We start from the raw sequence: 17700 nt of genomic DNA, 5'->3' as shown, positions 1-17700 counted from the left end.
TGTTGTACATGCACATAAAAGTTAAGTTTCTCAAATAATGCGTCAGAGAAGTGGAGTCGCATCAGGCAATTTTTTTCTGGGTGCAAATTTACACAACTTATTGCATAAAATAGCAACAAGGATTGGCATGAGGAGATTTTCCAGAACTATTTAAATTGACAATTTGGGGGCAACATTTTTCCCTGTGCCGCATATCTCAAGCTTGTCGATTATTAGCAGCTGCGAGTCGCATCAAATAATCTTGTGCTTTGGCAGTGGTTTAAAGCAATGTGTATGTGGTTCTGTTTATTTTATAGAATATATGCCTGTGTAGTAGATATCAAATCACCAAGAAATAAAGAAAAAGCCATTCACAAAGGTGATTTTTTTTAAAACCATCAGCTGAAGCCATGGTTTATGCAGATTTACAGTATACATGTAAATTACACTAATTTACCATGTATATTAAAACATATCCAATGCTAATGTGCGCTTTTGTCACAGTGCGCCAAATTGATGCCCGTTGCCATGTTTGAATACGCTAATTTATTCATGAGCCCAATGTTTTGAATTAATGAGTCAACTCTTCAAATAGTGGACTCGTGATTGAAAAAGCGTACCTAACCATGACAACAGGCGTCAATTTGGCGCACTGGGACAAAAGCGCGCATCAGCATAGGAATTTTTAAATGTACGCGGTAAATAAGCATAATTTATACATGAAATCTACATAAACCATGGGTTCAACCAATGATTTTAAAACCACCTTTGTGAATTTGGGCCGTTATGTTTTAGTTATATGCAAGATTTCTACTTTCAACCAAGAAGCCCAATCTGGGGGGTGTTTCACACAGATTTAAGTATGACTTAGAGTCGCACTTAAATGCCTAGTTGCTCACTGTATAAAAGGCATGACAGCATTGGTCAGATCATGCCAAGAGGACGCGCACTACTGCGTATTGATCAATAAGATTGCGCGTTGCTATATCATGTACGCGTCGACATTTAAGTGCGACTCTAAGTCATACTTAAATCTTTGTGAAACACCCCCCTGATCTTTAGTTCACCACATGCACCCTTCCATTTACATGTATTTCTAAACCTAAGGTGTACACAGATGTAAAGAGTTAAGAAAACTGATTACCCTATGTTGATGACTAAAATCAATGAGCGAAGAGCTACTCAAAAATAATTTTCACAGCAGAGCTGCCAACCAGAAAAAGAACATTACAGTATTTTTCTGAAAATACTGATTTCCTCACAGAAATATTTTTAAAGCTGAGAGTCAGTATTTCGGTGAGGAAATCAGTATTTTCAAAGAATACCATAGGACCACATGCAAAGCTGAAACTTAAGAAATCAGTATTTTACATGAAACTATCAGTATTCTTCTCGTTTTTCAGTACTAAATACTGAAAATCTGTACTACTTGGCAGCTCTGTCGCAGGAATCCCACAGGCAAAATTTCAGTCTAGGAGTGACCCCCCCTACCCGTCAGTTTACAAAATCCCATAATGCTTCATTCTGAGAGGACTACTAATAAACTAGCTTACCTTTGCGTGTGAGAAGTTCTTGGTAGCCTGCTGGCGTCATGGCATTGCTTGGCCTCTGACCGCCTCTAGAGGGCGGTCTGTCGGGTGCTACAGAAGGGACGTTGCCACCATGACGTACTAACGTTGGTGGGGGCTGTCTTGATGCCTCCATGGATTTATTCCTGAGAAACACAAAATAATCTCATTCCATTCAATTCTACATGATCTCATTCCAATCATATCTACACACATGAGTTTAAAATTATGGACTTATTTGTGTGAGAAAAAACGTGATCTTATTCTAACAATCAATAACATTGTAACAATCAATCAATGGACTTATTTTTATAAGAAACAAAAATATGTTCTTATTCCCATTCGATCTACATGTAGGAATCCACATGTATGGACTTACTTCTATGATAAACAAAAATATAGTCTTACATGTATTCCAATGCAATCTGCATGTACATGTAGGAATGTACAGACTTTTTCCAATGACAAACACAAAAATGTGATATTATTCTAATTCCATCCAAATGTACAGATATTCTTCCTAAATCACATGTTATCAAAATAATGCCAGCCATGGCATATTTCTTTCAGTAAGAAATTTATTGGCATTCTGCCGCACTCAATCCAGGTGAGGTAGATGGGGATCTGGCAGGAATTCATTCCATGAAATGCCAGCTACTCTGCTAAAGGTGGGGTATTTATAATGCATTATTCTAGAGTGCTTGACAAGCTAGTGCTATATAAGCAAGAATAATTATCATTAAATATTTTACAGTAGTAACTTACGTCTCCTTAACCGAGTAGGTAGTAGATGTTGCGCAACCGTTGGAGCGCAGAGATAATGCTTCGGATGATACTCCTACAATAAGAGATACAAGAAAATGAGAATTGAAACCAGTGATTACTGGTCTGACTGCTAGAGGCTCTTAATTTTTTAAGCTAAATAGATTTCACGGCATTAAAATCATGTCAATGACCTAACAAAAACGGTCATGAATCGCTACATCTAGCTCACATGGATTTAGCATTGTGAGTGATTTTCAAAAGCAATAAAAACAAATCAATATTTGATGGCGACCCCCCCCCTCCCATCCATTAGAATTCACACTTGCTTCTCTTGAAAAAAATCTTAACCTAGATCCTTGAAGACTCTGGTTGCTTCTACTATCCCATCAGCTAGCAATATCATACTAAACACAACATGATGTGGCGTGAATATCAATATTATTTATTAAAATTGATATCAAAATGAGTGAAAATGCTCCTAGAATTCACACTTACCTCTCTTTACAAAAACCAAGCCTGGATTCTTGTACTCTGATAGCCTCAGCTACCCCCTCAGCCAGGGATACGATAGTCTAAGATGGTGATTTGGCATTTGTACCAATATTGATTATCAAAAGTAATACAAAGATTTTTGAACCCCCCCCTAGAATTCACATTTACCCCTCTTTACTAAACTGAGCCTAGTTCCTTCCAGTCTCCAGTAGCCTCTGCTACCACATCAGTCGAAGACACAACAGACCTTGAAAGTGATCAGGCGTATACATCAATAGCTTTTTTTTCAAAATTAATATTAAGATTGGTGAAACCACCCCCTAGAATTCGCACTTACCCCCTCTTTACAAACTCTGAGCCTAGTTTCTTGAAGTCTCCAGTGGCCTCTACTACCCCGTCGGCCGGGGATACAATCGTCTTAGAGGGCGACGACACCCTCCTGCTCCCAGCAAGCCTGGTAGGTGTCCTACGAGCGCTGCTAGCACGGACGGGATGCCCATGGGCAGCCGTGGTGGAGATGAGTTGGATTGGGTCTGAGGGCGTGGCTGGGGCGTGGCGCTCCCGGGGCGGAGCAGAGTGGTAGGAGGTAGCCGCCTCGACGGGACGCCGCGTCTCCACTGCAGTATGGCTCCAGTTGTATTTATCATCTGCAACAATATTGCAATAAGCACAAATGAAGAGCTTTTACTGTTACAAAGCAAGGTATGTGAGCTTCTTCATTTCCCGTAATCCTCTGTCCCAAGAAATGTTATATATTGTATCATGTACAAATCATTAATCAATACTCTCAACACAATTATAATGATAACGACATTTACTAGACTTAAAACAATTTAAAAAGATGGCTTATCAATTAACTTTCAATCAATTAATATAAAAATTCTGTAATCAATTGACTGTAGATATCAATTTTCTCGTTTATACACCAAACTCTGTGACATCATAGAATTCAAGCTGAAAACTGATTACACTGAAAATCACCAACACAGATAAGTACATGTGGGACAATGTATTTTTTTTTTTTTGATTGGAATGTCATGCTTACATGCACAAACACTTGGGTGGTAATTTTAGTGAATTTCATTTCAACTAATCATCAGATTGTTATCACAACTGGTATTTGTGCTAAATGACAATTCATGTGACAATCTGAACAAGCAACTGATTCAATATTTTCTGGATATACCTGCAAAGGAAAGACCAGCTAGTTGGTTGGCCACGAATTGTTCAGCAAAAGCTTTCTCATGATGCGGACAGAGCCCTTCGACTTGACCTAACTGCAATCCTTGGGCACCTAGACCGTGGCTTCCTGTAGAATAGCGCAGCGAGGCCGTCTCTGTAGAAAATAAGAATTTTGAAAACCTTCTCATAATGCATTCCTGCCAACATTTAAAGTCCACTAATAGGGACAAAGGAGTACAAAAAAAGAAAAGAAAAAAAAGGACATTACTAACTTGTCTACACACCCCTAAAAGAAAGCTTCACAAAATAAGGAAAAAACAACGTTTGAAGTTTGGGGCTCAATCGAGCATGAGATGTGGAATCTAAGAAATACTTCAAAGCAGTCGTCAAATAAACTCTTGCATCTTTTTTTTTTTAAATTCAACTTTACAACTTGATGTTTTGACAGTATAAGAAGAATGTCTCTTTCAGAAAAGCTATTTGTTCTAGTTTGGCTTTTTGTAGGCCATATTACTCTTTTGGCTACTTACAGAAAACCTTCCCTGACAACTTCTTGGCCTGAATTCACAAAGGTGGTTTTTGAAAAACCATCGGTTAAACCTATGGTTTATGTAGATTTCCTATATACATGTATATCATGTGTATTTACCGGGTATACGTGTCAAATACTGATGCGTGCCTTCATCACAACACGCCAAATTGACGCCTATTACCATGGTTGACAATGACAATGACATTTATTCCCATGTCACCCATAGAGTGGGTATTGGAGAAACAATCATATAAATGTACAAAATCTTAAATAGTATTTCATCAAGTAATTTTCATCTCATTTAGAGTACATTTAGAAAAAAAAAATTAAAAATAATACAAATTTTAGCATTAAAAATAATTTTATGATTACATTTAAAATATTACCTTGAAGCTTCAAAAATATAATCAAAGTTTACATATGATTAAAAAAAAAGATAAATCATATAGTAACGACATTATCGCATCGTTGGATATTAAACCACAGCCTTAAAAAAAGCTCAAAATTTTATATTTCGAGCGTGTCAGAGTTTAGAGAATTTGATAATAAGGCCTACAGATGAGATAATGGATAAATTAAAGATTAAAAACCCAGGTTATTAACATTATAATTAGCATAAACATTTGTTTAATATAAGGCAAGTAATGGCATCAGCATATGATTGGCTGTTATACCACTTTTAAATACGTATTTTATTCATGAGTTCACTGTTTGAGGTGGACTCATTAATTCAAAACAGTGGACTCATGAATAAAATAGCATGGATAACCATGGCAACAGGCGTCAATTTGGCACACTGTGACAACAGTGTGCATCAACATTGGACTTTTTCTTAGTATACACGGTAAAGAAGCGTAATTTATACAGAAAATCTGCATAGTCCATGGGTTCAACCGATGGTTTTAAAAACCACCTTTGCGAATTCGGGCCAAGAAGTTTTCAGGGAAGGTTTCCTGTAAGTAGCCAAAAGAGTAATATGGCCTACAAAAAGCCAAACTAGAACAAATAGCTTTTCTGAAAGAGACATTCTTCTTATACTGTCAAAACATCAAGTTGTAAAGTTGAATTTAAAAAAAAAAGAAGCAAGAGTTTATTTGACGACTGCTTTGAAGTATTTCTTAAGATTCCACATCTCATGTTGAGTTGAGCTCTGAACTTCAAACATTGTTTTCTCATTATTGTTGGGGGTGCCAGGTCAATGGTGTGATGTCTTTAGCACTCACCTTCCGGAGCTGGCTTCAGTATTCCACTCATCAGGTAGGCATTGGTCAAGGCCTCTAGGTACTCAGTCTGAAAAATAAACAAAGATATGTTATACAAACTCAGCAGGTTCTAACATTCCACTCATCAAGTACGATGATGAAGATGCACAGCATGTACATTGCCCCATAATATATATATTTTTTTATTACCCTGCGGGCGCCTCGTGGTCTAGTGGTTCTGACTCTCGCCTTTCAAACAGAGGGCCGTGGGTTCGAATCCTAACCATGGCGTGTTTTCCTTCAGCAAGAAATTTATCCGCAATGTGCTGCACTCAACCCAGGTGAGGTGAATGGGTACCCGGCAGGATTAATTCCTTGCATGCACTGAGCGCCGGTGATGGCAGCTCGAGCTAAAGCCGGGGTAATAATAGCAGCGCTTTGTATCCTCAGGCAAAAGGCGCTTTATAAAAACCGCTATTATTATTATTATTAATACCCAGGGTAGCCACTTCAGTAAGGAAACTGTTCTACCAGCGGGCCCTGCATAATATTTCCCTTCTCCAGTCTAAATGCTGAGCGCCTTGCAAGAAGGCAGAAGATCCCACTTTTTAAAGTCTTTGGCATGACTTGGCCAGGGATCGAGACCATGACCTCCCGTTCATGAGGCGGGCGCTCTACCGCTGACCCACCATGCCCAGTGCAAGCTTATTCAATTATTAAGCTAATTACGGCACACCTGCTGAAATACATGTGAGTTTTGAGGGACGATTTGAAGAGTCCAATGACAATTTCCTGGAGCAAAGAAGGGAGGTACAATTGTAAGAAGCGAAGTAAGTCTTTGTTAAGGCTTCTAGGTAACTTGGTCTGAAAACAACAAGATATTCATAGAGTTGATATTCATACATTTCTGGTTTGTACCCACAAAACTAGATTGCAAATTTGTTTTGAAAAAATAAGCCAAGTCGAGCAATCTGGTTTCTATCGGGATGTGAACGTATCAGAGCGTTGTGGCCCAGTGGATTAGTCTTCTGACTTTGAGGGTCTTGGTTTCAAATCCCAGCCATGGCGTAATTTCCTTCAGCAAGGAATTCATCCACATTTTGCTGCACTCAATCCAGGTGAGATGAATGGGTACCTGGCAGAAATTTATTCCTTGAAATGCCACCACGCTGTAAAAGGCTGCTGGGCTAAAGCCAGGAAAATAATAACAAAGTCCTTTGGAAGCACATAAGGGCGTTATGACATAATGTGATATGCGCTATACAAGAACTGCGTTATTACTATTATCATTATATCATCTACTGCTTGACCTTTCTTGAGTCAAGGCATGTTTTTCCAAGAAAATGCAAACATATTATTTACATCTCCTTTAATGTCAAGACATGTCTTCGTTGAATACTTTTGGGGTCCCAAGAGTTTGCCTTACGCAGAGTCACCCATGGGAACATAATAAAACATGGCCATTATCCTTCCTCAACACATGCCCATACCAACATACTCCGTTCGCTTTTGCCATCTGAGCCTCGTCTTACAAAATGTTTTGACTGATTTTGGGTCCGTAACACAAATGTTAGCAATGATCGTAGAAAATTTTCTACAATTGATTGCATTGACTGTAATGTACAATCACTCATAGAAATCAAGCGTAGAATTAATGGCTAACCTTTGTGTAACAGGACCCAGAATATCACCTTAAACTATATGGAAATCCAACAATGTCAGAATTTTTTTTCTGCAGGAAATGTGCATGATGTCCTTTGTAAACAAAGAGTAGCTCAATGAATTTTGAAGAAAACAATGAATGTTTGATTATACATCACATTTCGAAAAGATTTTGAACATGCATTTTAGATATTGACGTTGCTGGCTTTCAATAGTTGTGGTTGATCGGATCAAACGTAAATCTTTGTAAGACGGGGCCCTGATCCATCGCTTCTTCCAAACCCAACAGCTGCATAAAAACCTCAGTCTTCTCCTTTTTAAAAGAATATCCATTCCAAGAGAGGAAAAAAAAAGAATAAAAAAGTTGTTACCTTTTTCAAATTCTTGACATCATTCTTATCCTGCGAGTACAGGTTTCCAGACTCCTGTCTGCAAAGCGTCTGGCGCCCTCCACGACCGGCCGAGTGAAGGGAAGATCTGTCTCCATGGCGATAGCGAAGCTTTTCCTGCAGGAATGAAAAGAGCGTGATGTGGAGTGAAGGGCTTTGTGAGTCGTGCATGCAGCTACGTGTAGCTTAGCAGTGCTCGCGTTGGACAAGTTTGGCAGGCCTGGGAAATGGAGGTTCACATCCATGAAATGTGAGTCCTGCCCCCCCTCAAAGGAATACAGATTATTGAGATTCTGATTTAAAGAGTGATCACCATTTTGTTAAAGGTAAATGCTAGTTTTGGTAACGATATCAAAATGAGTTCGTACAGAATCCAATGAAATGACCACCAAAGTGTCTGTTTGTATAAATAAAACGCATGTGCCAAAGGATTCTGGAAGAAATTGTGTAATTGCTGAGAAATCAGCAAATAAGCACAGGATTTGGGTAGAGCGTCGGGCCTGACGCTCTAAGGCAGCAATAATTATACATTTTCCCACGTGCGCTTAACTGTGTTGGGGATCTTCGGTGTGAACATTTTTCAGCGTAGATTTCAAGATTTCATAAAGTTCAGTTAATGTAACTGTACAAGATCTAGATCCTCGATGATATACTGACAATTAAGCCTTGTTTTACAGACTTTCTCATGAAATCAGTGTTTACTGCATCTACTGGAATTTCTCTTTAAGCTAACAAACAGCTTTAGGGAACGCCACCCAGAATTAATGAAGAAATAATGTCCAATATACTAATAAAACCAAAAAGCATCAAAGAACAACTGCACATTTACATGTAGTTTCCCCTACTGTGATATAAAAACTTGAAAGAAATTAGTGAAGTTTGATGTTTCTTTTTTCTGTAAAATAGAGAGAAGATTAACTGATCATAAAAATTGATGTAGTTAGGGGAATAAATCCTCCCTTTTCCTTGTTTCAAAATTTAAGCCTAATGTACACTATGAGATTCAACTAAGACCTGTTTTTTTTCAACAAATCGTGTTCTTGCTCTGAATATGAAACTTGAACAAAAGTAATATGATCTTTAATACTTTAAATTTTGAACAAATCTTGGACACCTTTAATCAAAACAAACCAGCCTTGTGGTCAGAGTATTAAGACAAAATAGTTGCTTTCAACTTACAGCAAGATTGCTTGGTCCTATACAAATACAGAATTCAAGTTTCTTCTATACCTTTTGGAAGACTCGCAAATGCTTAAAATTTTCATTTCAGATTTCAATATTTGAAACTACGATGATCATTATAAATTTACAGGTCAGAATGTCACATCAAATGCTACCAATTTTATTTTTTACAACATTGGATCGTAAAACTGATTGTGCAGTGTGGAAACAGTTGTAAAATGCCAATAACCCTCAAGAAAATCAAACCCAAAACCTTCAAAACAACCATTTTAAGTAAACCATGATAATGCTACCTCGATGTAAGTACATGTTCATGAAACATTCAATCAGGTGGACCAGTGTTTCAAAATCTGTGCATAATTACGCATGACTTTATGCATGACTGGATATGTGATTGTGCTCACCAGAATTCTTCTACGGTTTTAAAAAAGTCAGAGTCATCTTTTTTTCTTTTACACATCCTCGCACGCACCACGAACCGTCCTCTCTGCATACTTCTTTGCGAAAGTTACTTTTCCAGAAAACGCATTTAAAGAACTTTTTTTTTTAAACCAGCAATAAGTGCACCTACTAGGAGAGCAAACTATTTACCAGTGTCTTCGTTAAAAAGTTCAGGTTCCAAAGTTTCATCCCGTATCTTTATATTTTCTTGAAGTTAATTATTTACGCCACAGTGGGCACCGAAACAGAGAGGACGGTTCGTGGAATATATACAGTGCGCTTAACTTTCGCATCGAAGTGCACAGAGAGGATGGTTAGAATAGAATAGAATAGAAATGGTTTATTGAACAAAATAATTCATTCGCGGCCCAAAGGCCGAATTACAGATTTTCAGACAAATACAAAAATATACATGAAAATTACAACATAATGAGAAACGGGAATTAAAAACATAATTTTGGGGGAAAAAATCACATGCAAGGGGTAAATACATACATACGTTATTGGCAAATCAGTCATCATTGTAATACAATCATTTTGTAACCATTTACTATTTGATTCATTATCATAATTAATCTAAGATTTGATTATTATTATTTTTATCATTATTATTATCATATTTAACTATCCTTTTATTATTCACATTATCATCATAAAAAATTGAGTACTGCACATAGAGAAACATTGACACTTTGTATTACACTCGTAAAAAATAAATGAAAGATGTTCGTTCATAGTTTACCACTGGTTTATATTGTTACGATGTGAGTAGTTATATGTCATAGTAACTTGAAAAGTAATGCTATAATTGTTTAGAACGGCTAACAGATGTATTTGAATTCCGGAAGACTTGGCAATTTAAAAAAAAAAAAAAAAAAAACTCTGTGAGAACTCATACATTAATTGATATATAGAGCGATTAGCAAACGTGCTATAATGCAGTTGATGCAAAAGATTTAAACGACAGAGAGAGAAAAGAAATCTAAGTTCAGTTTGGTGTTGGAAAAGTAATTATCTAAAAGCAAAGTAAACAAAATCTTCACAAAATTTATGAGAATATTCAGTTATATAGAATTCAATAAGTCAATAAGGTAAGGGATGGCACTTTGTCGAAGTCGTTGAGTCCTACATTTCAATTGTTGCCTGACCCTACTGTTTCTTAGGGTTCTGCCGACATCCTTCGGCTTAGGGATCAGGTGTGATAGTCTTTCATTCTTTTCCAGTTTCTGTGCAAAGGAAAGACATAAATCTTTCCTTCGATCTGCAAGAGACTTTAAGTGGAGTGATTCTAGTGCAGAGTCATATGATGTGAAGCGGGGACCTAGAATAATTCTTACAGTTCTCCTCTGAATTCGTTCTAGGGAGGCAATCTGTTGTTTCGTGAGTCCGCCGTTCCACACAGGGCACGCATATTCCAGGAGGGGTCTTAAGTAGCCAACGTAGATTGTACACAGATCATTCACACAAAGACCGTGGCTCCTCAATATCCTGATCATGTACATTCTCCCATTCGCTCGCTGGAGCATGTAGTCTACATGACACTGCCACTTAAGATCACTTTGAACTCTCACTCCAAGAACTTTAACAGTGTCCAGGGTTTTCAATGACTAGCCATTAATTCTGAACACTGGGGGCTCAGGAGGCGACTTCATGAAACATATTTGCATTGCTTCACATTTGACTGGGTTGAGGGTCATTCCGTTAAGGTGGGACCAATCTTGTAACTTCCGTAAGGCATTGACAGTGAGCTCCGGAGATTCATACGCAAACCTTGTGTTAATGATACTCATATCATCTACATACTTCCAGTGTAATAGATGGTCACTTTCACAAGCATCGTTGATGACAGCAAGGAACAGTATCGGCCCCAACAATGTTCCTTGAGGTACACCAGCGTGAAGTGTAGTCCAATCTGAAACAGAGCCCTTGTAGCGAACACACTGCTTCCGATTGGTTAGAAAATCCATGACCCATTGCACAAGATCAGGAGCTACTCCGTAGGCTATTAACTTCTGTAACGCTATGGTGTGATCAATTCGATCGAATGCCTTACTGAAGTCTGTTAGGATAAGGTCAGATACTGATTTACTTTTCTCTGCATGCAGATACAAAGTGTGCAACATATCTACGAGATAATGATACGTTGAAAGCCCTTTCATGTTCCCGTATTGTTTCCTGTCGAGATGAGGTGCTAGGCTTTTCAGGATCCACTTGACAACAAATCCTTCGAAGACCTTTACAAAGGAATCCGTCAGGGATATTGGCCTTAAATTATCAATTACTGCAGGGGTACTCTTAGGCACAGGTATTACCACTGCCTTTTTCCACACTTCTGGTACGCAGCCTTCGGCTAGTGATACAGAATATATATCTGCAAGCGGTTCGCTTATTTCACATGCGAATTCTTTTATGATACGAGGAGGCATCGAGTCAGGGCCAACTGCTTTGCTGACATTTATTTTCTTCAGCTGCCTAAACACTTCCCATGGTTCGATTCGTGGAGGAGGTGACGGTAGGTATGAGGGCAGATCTTCCCTTTTCATAGGAGGAACGTCCCTGGCGGTTGAAGTGAACGTTTCATTGATCTTACCAGCAATCTGCTTATTGTCGTCAACTCCTGGAACTCGAATGCTAGTATTACTTGACCCCGTATTTGTCATAACTTTAATCTGCTTATACCATTCTGCAGGGTTTGACTTCTTGTGGACTTTGATTCTCTCAACATAGTGACCTTGTTTAGCTTTCTTGATCTCTCTGCTGACACGGTTCCCAATAGCTTTAGACAGAGCTATGCCATTATTGTGGAAAGCTCGTGGTGCGTGCAATGATATATATCAATTATCAAATTCAGTGCACTTGGATTCCAGTAATTTGAATTAAAGATTCTGGCTTAATAAGAGTCAAACAAGTATCTTCATTTGCCACTCTCTTCCCAGATTTATTACCCAGTGGAAAGAAAATCCTCGAGCACTGTGCTAAAGCCAGGGTAATAATTTGCAACACATGTAATTTGCATTAAGCACGACACAAATGATGAATATTATCATTATTATGATTCAGAATCTGATATGGCAGCCAAGAGCAGGGGAGGGGAGGGGGTGTTTCACAAAAAAATAAGTCTGATTTAAAGTTGTACTTGAAAGCACATGCGCAGATGAAATTCTTAATGCAATGATTGATTAATACTCGGTAGCACGCATATTCTCTTGGCATGAGTACTCTTTCACGATGCTGCAATGTGTTTCACAACACATTATACTGAGAATTTAAGTACAACTCTGCAAGTCTGTGTACCAAACATTACTGTTTTAGGGGCATTATTTAGTTAATTAGAGCAAACTTGATTTTATGCATAAATTAGCATAATTAATCCACAATGAGATTTTACAAAGAATTACACCTTAGAGATTTGGAGATTATGCCATTCGTGCATGCCAATTTTTGTCGAGATCGCATGATCAACAGCCGAAATCATAAGGGGAGGGGGGGGCTGAACTCCCCCCTCATTCTTCTTAGGCGTCAAAATAGCCCAGTCTATTTAGGTTTAAATCTTTGTGCAAACACCCCCCCCCTGGTAACCATATGTACATAAAGTCATCATAACTTAAGAACAGCCTTGTGAAACACAACCCTACAAATCATCACACTCAAATGAAACTTAAAGGGGAAGTTCACCCTGACAAAAAGTTTATTGTAAAAATAGCAGAAAAAATAATAAAAAATATTGCCGAAGGTTTGAGAAAAATTCATCAAATAATTAAAAAGTTATTAGAATTTCAATTATTTGATTTGTGACGTCATATGCGAGCAGCATTTCTACATAGCGAATGGTAAAAAATCAATGAAATGTCATTTTCTCAGAAAATTGAAAATGGTTTTCACTGTAACTTTTGGATATCAATAGACAAATCATTTCACACCCGATCATGAAAAGAAAACAAAATTAAGTTATCAGGAACCATACAAAATTTGAAATTCATGCATTTTATATTACATAACACATGGGGCAGCTGCTCGTTTATGACGTCACAAATCGAAAACTTTGAACTCTAATAACTTTCTTACTCTTTAACGGATTTTCCTCAAACCTTCACCAATATTTTTTACTATTTTTTCTGTTATTTTTACAACAAAGTTTTCTTCAGGGTGAACTTCCCCTTTAAAGACCAATGATTAACCACACAGGATCTACCCTACCTCGTTCTGTTTATAGCTCTGTTCGATAGAAAAAACCTGAATACAAATCAGAGGAAAATCTCTAGTAATGACATTTTATAATAAGCCTTGATATCCCTACACTGGCTTCATATGAAACAAGAGAATGATGTTCAACTTACTCTTGTTTGTCCACAAAACACTGAATACGCAGGCTCCATCAGATTTCTGTTTGACTAGGTATAAACCAACTAGAGCACACAAGTTAGCCTGTGACCCTCTTCAACTCGCAATCATTAACTCAGACATTAGTCAGAAATAGATTTTTTACTGTGTCAGCTTGGAAATACTGGAATTTGCCACTTATACATGTAAAAGACAGTCTCCATCACAAGCAATTTTTTTTTAAAAGGCACTAACAAACTCTCTTTTTTTTCCAGTTTGTAGTTTTTAAGATTTCAATGGAATACTGGCCCTGCTTACCTTTTCTTTCTTCTCCTTCGCTGCGGCTGATTTCTTCTCCGCCTCACTCTCCTTGTTTGTATCTCCTTGATGATTGCTCGAAGCGCTTCCCGATTTCTCTTTCTCTTTATCTTTCTCTTTGTTCTTCTCCGAGTTTTGTCTCTTCTTGTCCCGTTCCTTCCTCGTTTTTAATTTCTTCTTCTTGCTCAGCTGATTAGAACAAAACCAAAAATTAAAGGTAGCTAAGCATAAACTAACTTACACTGTAACAAAGGAAAACAAAGATTGCTACAAATAACTCTATGTGGTGGGGAGTTTTCTTTTTACATGATTGCAAAGAAAGCATGACAGCTTGTAAGCAAGCAACCAGAATACCAACAGCTCAAGCTCCTCTCCCTAGAACCTAGTGGGTGTTTCATGAAAGTTGTCAGCACTGACTGAATTGTCAGTGCTGACAATTTCAGTGAAATCCTCGGTTTGGATTGGCTGAAAGGCACTGGCCTCTAACTGTTACTATGGTAACTGTCGGAGAAAGACAACTTGTCAGTTCTGACAACTTTCATGACCAACTCTCAGGTATGGGGGGATGGGGGGATGGGGGGAGGGCTGGGGTGATTCTGTTGCATGATGGGTACGAACATCTTGGCTCTATTCATATGAAAATGCCTTTGACTGGATGCTTTCTCACCTTAGGTGCTAGGGCGATGAGATGAACAGGTAGGCCGTCATCAGCTGAACTGTCTGAACCAGTTGTACTGAAAAAGAGAGGGAGAATGATAAATTAATTAATCAATTTGAGCCTGTGTCTTCTTAACACATTGCCAACTGGAACCAGGCAGTCCCTGTATAAAAAAAACCCCTTGCAATTCAGTATTAACCCATTACCTTCTGGAAGAGGGGGGGGGGGTGTTTCATAAAGCTGTTCGCAATTTAAAGCTAAATGCCAGTTTTGGTAACGATATCAAAATGAGTTTGTACAGAATCCAATGAAATGACCACCAAAGTGTCTGTATAAATTAAGAATACGTGCCAAAGGATTCTGGAAGAAATTGTGTAATTGCTGAGAAATTAGCAAATAAGCACAGGATTTGGGTCAAGCGTCGGGCACGACATTCAAAGCAATAATAATACACTGTCCCACGTGCGCTTATCTGTGTTGGTGATTTTCGGTGTGAATATCTTTCAGCGTGGATTTCAAGATTTCACAAAGTTAAGTTTATGTGACTGTACCAGATCTAGATCCTCGATGATATACTGACAATTAAGCCCGGTTTTACAGACTGGCATTTCTCTTTAAGAACGACTAATGAACATTTCCTATGCACTACATAATCACTAATGAACATTCAATGGTGATTGTCCATCAGCTGTTTTTCATACATAGAATCTGCACCAAATCACAGGTGATAAAAACAAAAGACTACTAAACCATAACAAGGGCGTATATATGGTGAGTGCTTCATACCAACTCTTTGTCGTTTGTTTGCAGTCCTGCCATATCTGACGCATCACTCATATTAAATAGTGTAACAGTCAAGTTATGGCTGCAGCCTCCACCTATATTACAGGATAATTTTTATCAACGTGTCCTGAAGAAGCTTACCTGGATTCTAAACCTGACGGATATTCAGCCGAGAGATCGATGAACCCGTTTTGAGGGAGGGGTGTTCCCGTCCTCTCCAGATGAGCCAAGATCTCCTGCCTTAGCTTCTCCTCCAAGTCAGAAAGGATTGTATTGCACTAGGAGGAAGAATCATGGGCCAATCATAGGTCAATCAAGGGTGAAAGTATAAAATGATAATGATAAGTATAAAATGTTCACAGGCTTGCCAATATTTGAAATGCAGAAATATGAACCAATTAATGCGAGGGAGCAGCGTGACCAAGGGTGCCCCCCCCCCCCCTCCACCGGAAGAGAGCTTTTGCATTTTTGGACTAACCATTGTGCAATCTGGTGCATACACTAAGAGAAAATTCAGCCTCAAGAATACCTGGGAGTGTTATAATTTGCTCAACAAGAATACAGAAATGGATAATTGGATATACATGTATTAAAAAAAAAAAATAATTGATGTGTACACAAATACATGCACTCAAATTCATATTCACAAAACCCCCAAATCTGAATGTTCAGTTTTTAAGGGAAATAAAAACCTATAAAACTGGGCAATTCAGTTAACAAGTGGAATGCCTCTGGCCGTCTCACCTGCATCACGCGGTTCAATATAGCAGCAGTGCTGACTTTGAATACTACTCTAACTCGCACAAGATGTTCAGTGATACATGGTTACTCTTATGTCCACTTTTTATGAACTAGACCAATAAACTTACAGAGATATGATGGTTATTCAACAAAAAACCCCAACATGGCCAAAGTTCATTGACCTTACATGACCTTTGACCTTGATCATGTGACCTGAAACTCGAACAGGATGTTCAGTGATACTTGATTACTCTTATGTACAAGTTTCATGAATCAGATCCATAAACTTTCAAAGTTATGATGGTAATTCAACAGATACACCCAATTCTGCCAAAGTTCATTGACCTTTGACCTTGGTCATGTGACCTGAAACGTGCACAGGATGTTCAGTGATACTTGATTACTCTAATGTCCAAGTTTAATGAACTAGACCAATAAACTTTCAAAGTTATGATGGTAATTCAACAGATACCCCCGATTCGGCCAAAGTTAATTGACCCTAAATGACCTTTGACCTTAATCATGAGACCTGAAACTTGCACAAAATTTTCAGTGATGCTTGATTACTATTATGTCCAAGTTTCATGAATCAGATCCATAAACTTTCAAAGTTATGATGGGAATTCAACAGATATCCCCAATTCGGCCAAAGTTCATTGACCCTAAATGACCTTTGACCTTGGTCATGTGACGTGAAACTCATACAGGATGTTCAGTGATACTTGATTAACCTTATGTCCAAGTTTCATGAACTAGGTCCATATATTTTCTAAGTTATGATGACATTTCAAAAACTTAACCTCAGGTTAAGATTTCGATGTTGATTCCTCCAACATGGTCTAAGTTCATTGACCCTAAATGACCTTTGACCTTGGTCATGTGACATGAAACTCTAATAGGATGTTCAGTAATACTTGATTAACCTTATGGCCAAGTTTTATTAACTAGGTCAATATACTTTCTAAGTTATGACGTCATTTCAAAAACTTAACCTCAGGTTAAGATTTGATGTTGACGCCGCCGTCGCCGCCGGAAAAGCGGCGCCTATAGTCTCACTTTGCTTCGCAGGTGAGACAAAAACTGAACAATTTGGAACACTATGTTCACTCCTTTTCTTTTCTAACAAATTCTACAGAATTCTTCTTCTTCTCCTGCTCAATTTTCCTCATTAACCCCAAAGTTTTCTATGCCATGTTTACATATATGACAATGAACTAGAAGGTAACTCATTCATCATGAAAGTGATGCAAAACACAAGATTCACATAAAAACAAAATCCACTGAAAATGTACATAAAACACACAAGAAAGAGTATTGTTCTCCCTTGCGTACTGGCTCTTGTAAGAACTTCCTCAATGTAAACTGTTATTAAATACAGTTTGAAATACTGCTGATCCTATATTACAAGTAGATGGTTACATGTATGATGACAAAAGAGATATAGTCTGTAGGCACAGACCTTTAGCTTTTGGCAATTTGCATAGTA

The 17700-nt window shown here is 38.0% G+C and overlaps 1 protein-coding gene across 3 annotated transcripts in view; it reads right to left on the bottom strand.

Annotated features, from left to right (window-relative positions):
- Positions 1–17700, bottom strand: part of LOC121421044 — a 68444-nt gene that overhangs the window by 12688 nt on the left and 38056 nt on the right. For 2 of the 3 annotated variants that reach the window (XM_041615640.1, XM_041615639.1), the window contains 10 exons: positions 15615–15751; positions 14700–14766; positions 14033–14221; positions 13592–13627; positions 7754–7888; positions 5742–5808; positions 3991–4140; positions 3142–3451; positions 2313–2384; positions 1533–1693 (listed from right to left, as the gene is read on the bottom strand). In XM_041615640.1, coding sequence (XP_041471574.1) covers positions 1533–1693; positions 2313–2384; positions 3142–3451; positions 3991–4140; positions 5742–5808; positions 7754–7888; positions 13592–13627; positions 14033–14221; positions 14700–14766; positions 15615–15751 — 1324 coding nt within the window. The remainder of the gene's footprint in view (positions 1–1532; positions 1694–2312; positions 2385–3141; positions 3452–3990; positions 4141–5741; positions 5809–7753; positions 7889–13591; positions 13628–14032; positions 14222–14699; positions 14767–15614; positions 15752–17700) is intronic. The other variant, XM_041615641.1, reaches the window with a different exon arrangement.

The sequence above is a fragment of the Lytechinus variegatus genome, chromosome 9, assembly GCF_018143015.1.
Source record: "Lytechinus variegatus isolate NC3 chromosome 9, Lvar_3.0, whole genome shotgun sequence".
NCBI classification, from domain to species: domain Eukaryota; kingdom Metazoa; phylum Echinodermata; class Echinoidea; order Temnopleuroida; family Toxopneustidae; genus Lytechinus; species Lytechinus variegatus.
This window is presented reverse-complemented; position numbering and strand designations above follow the sequence as displayed.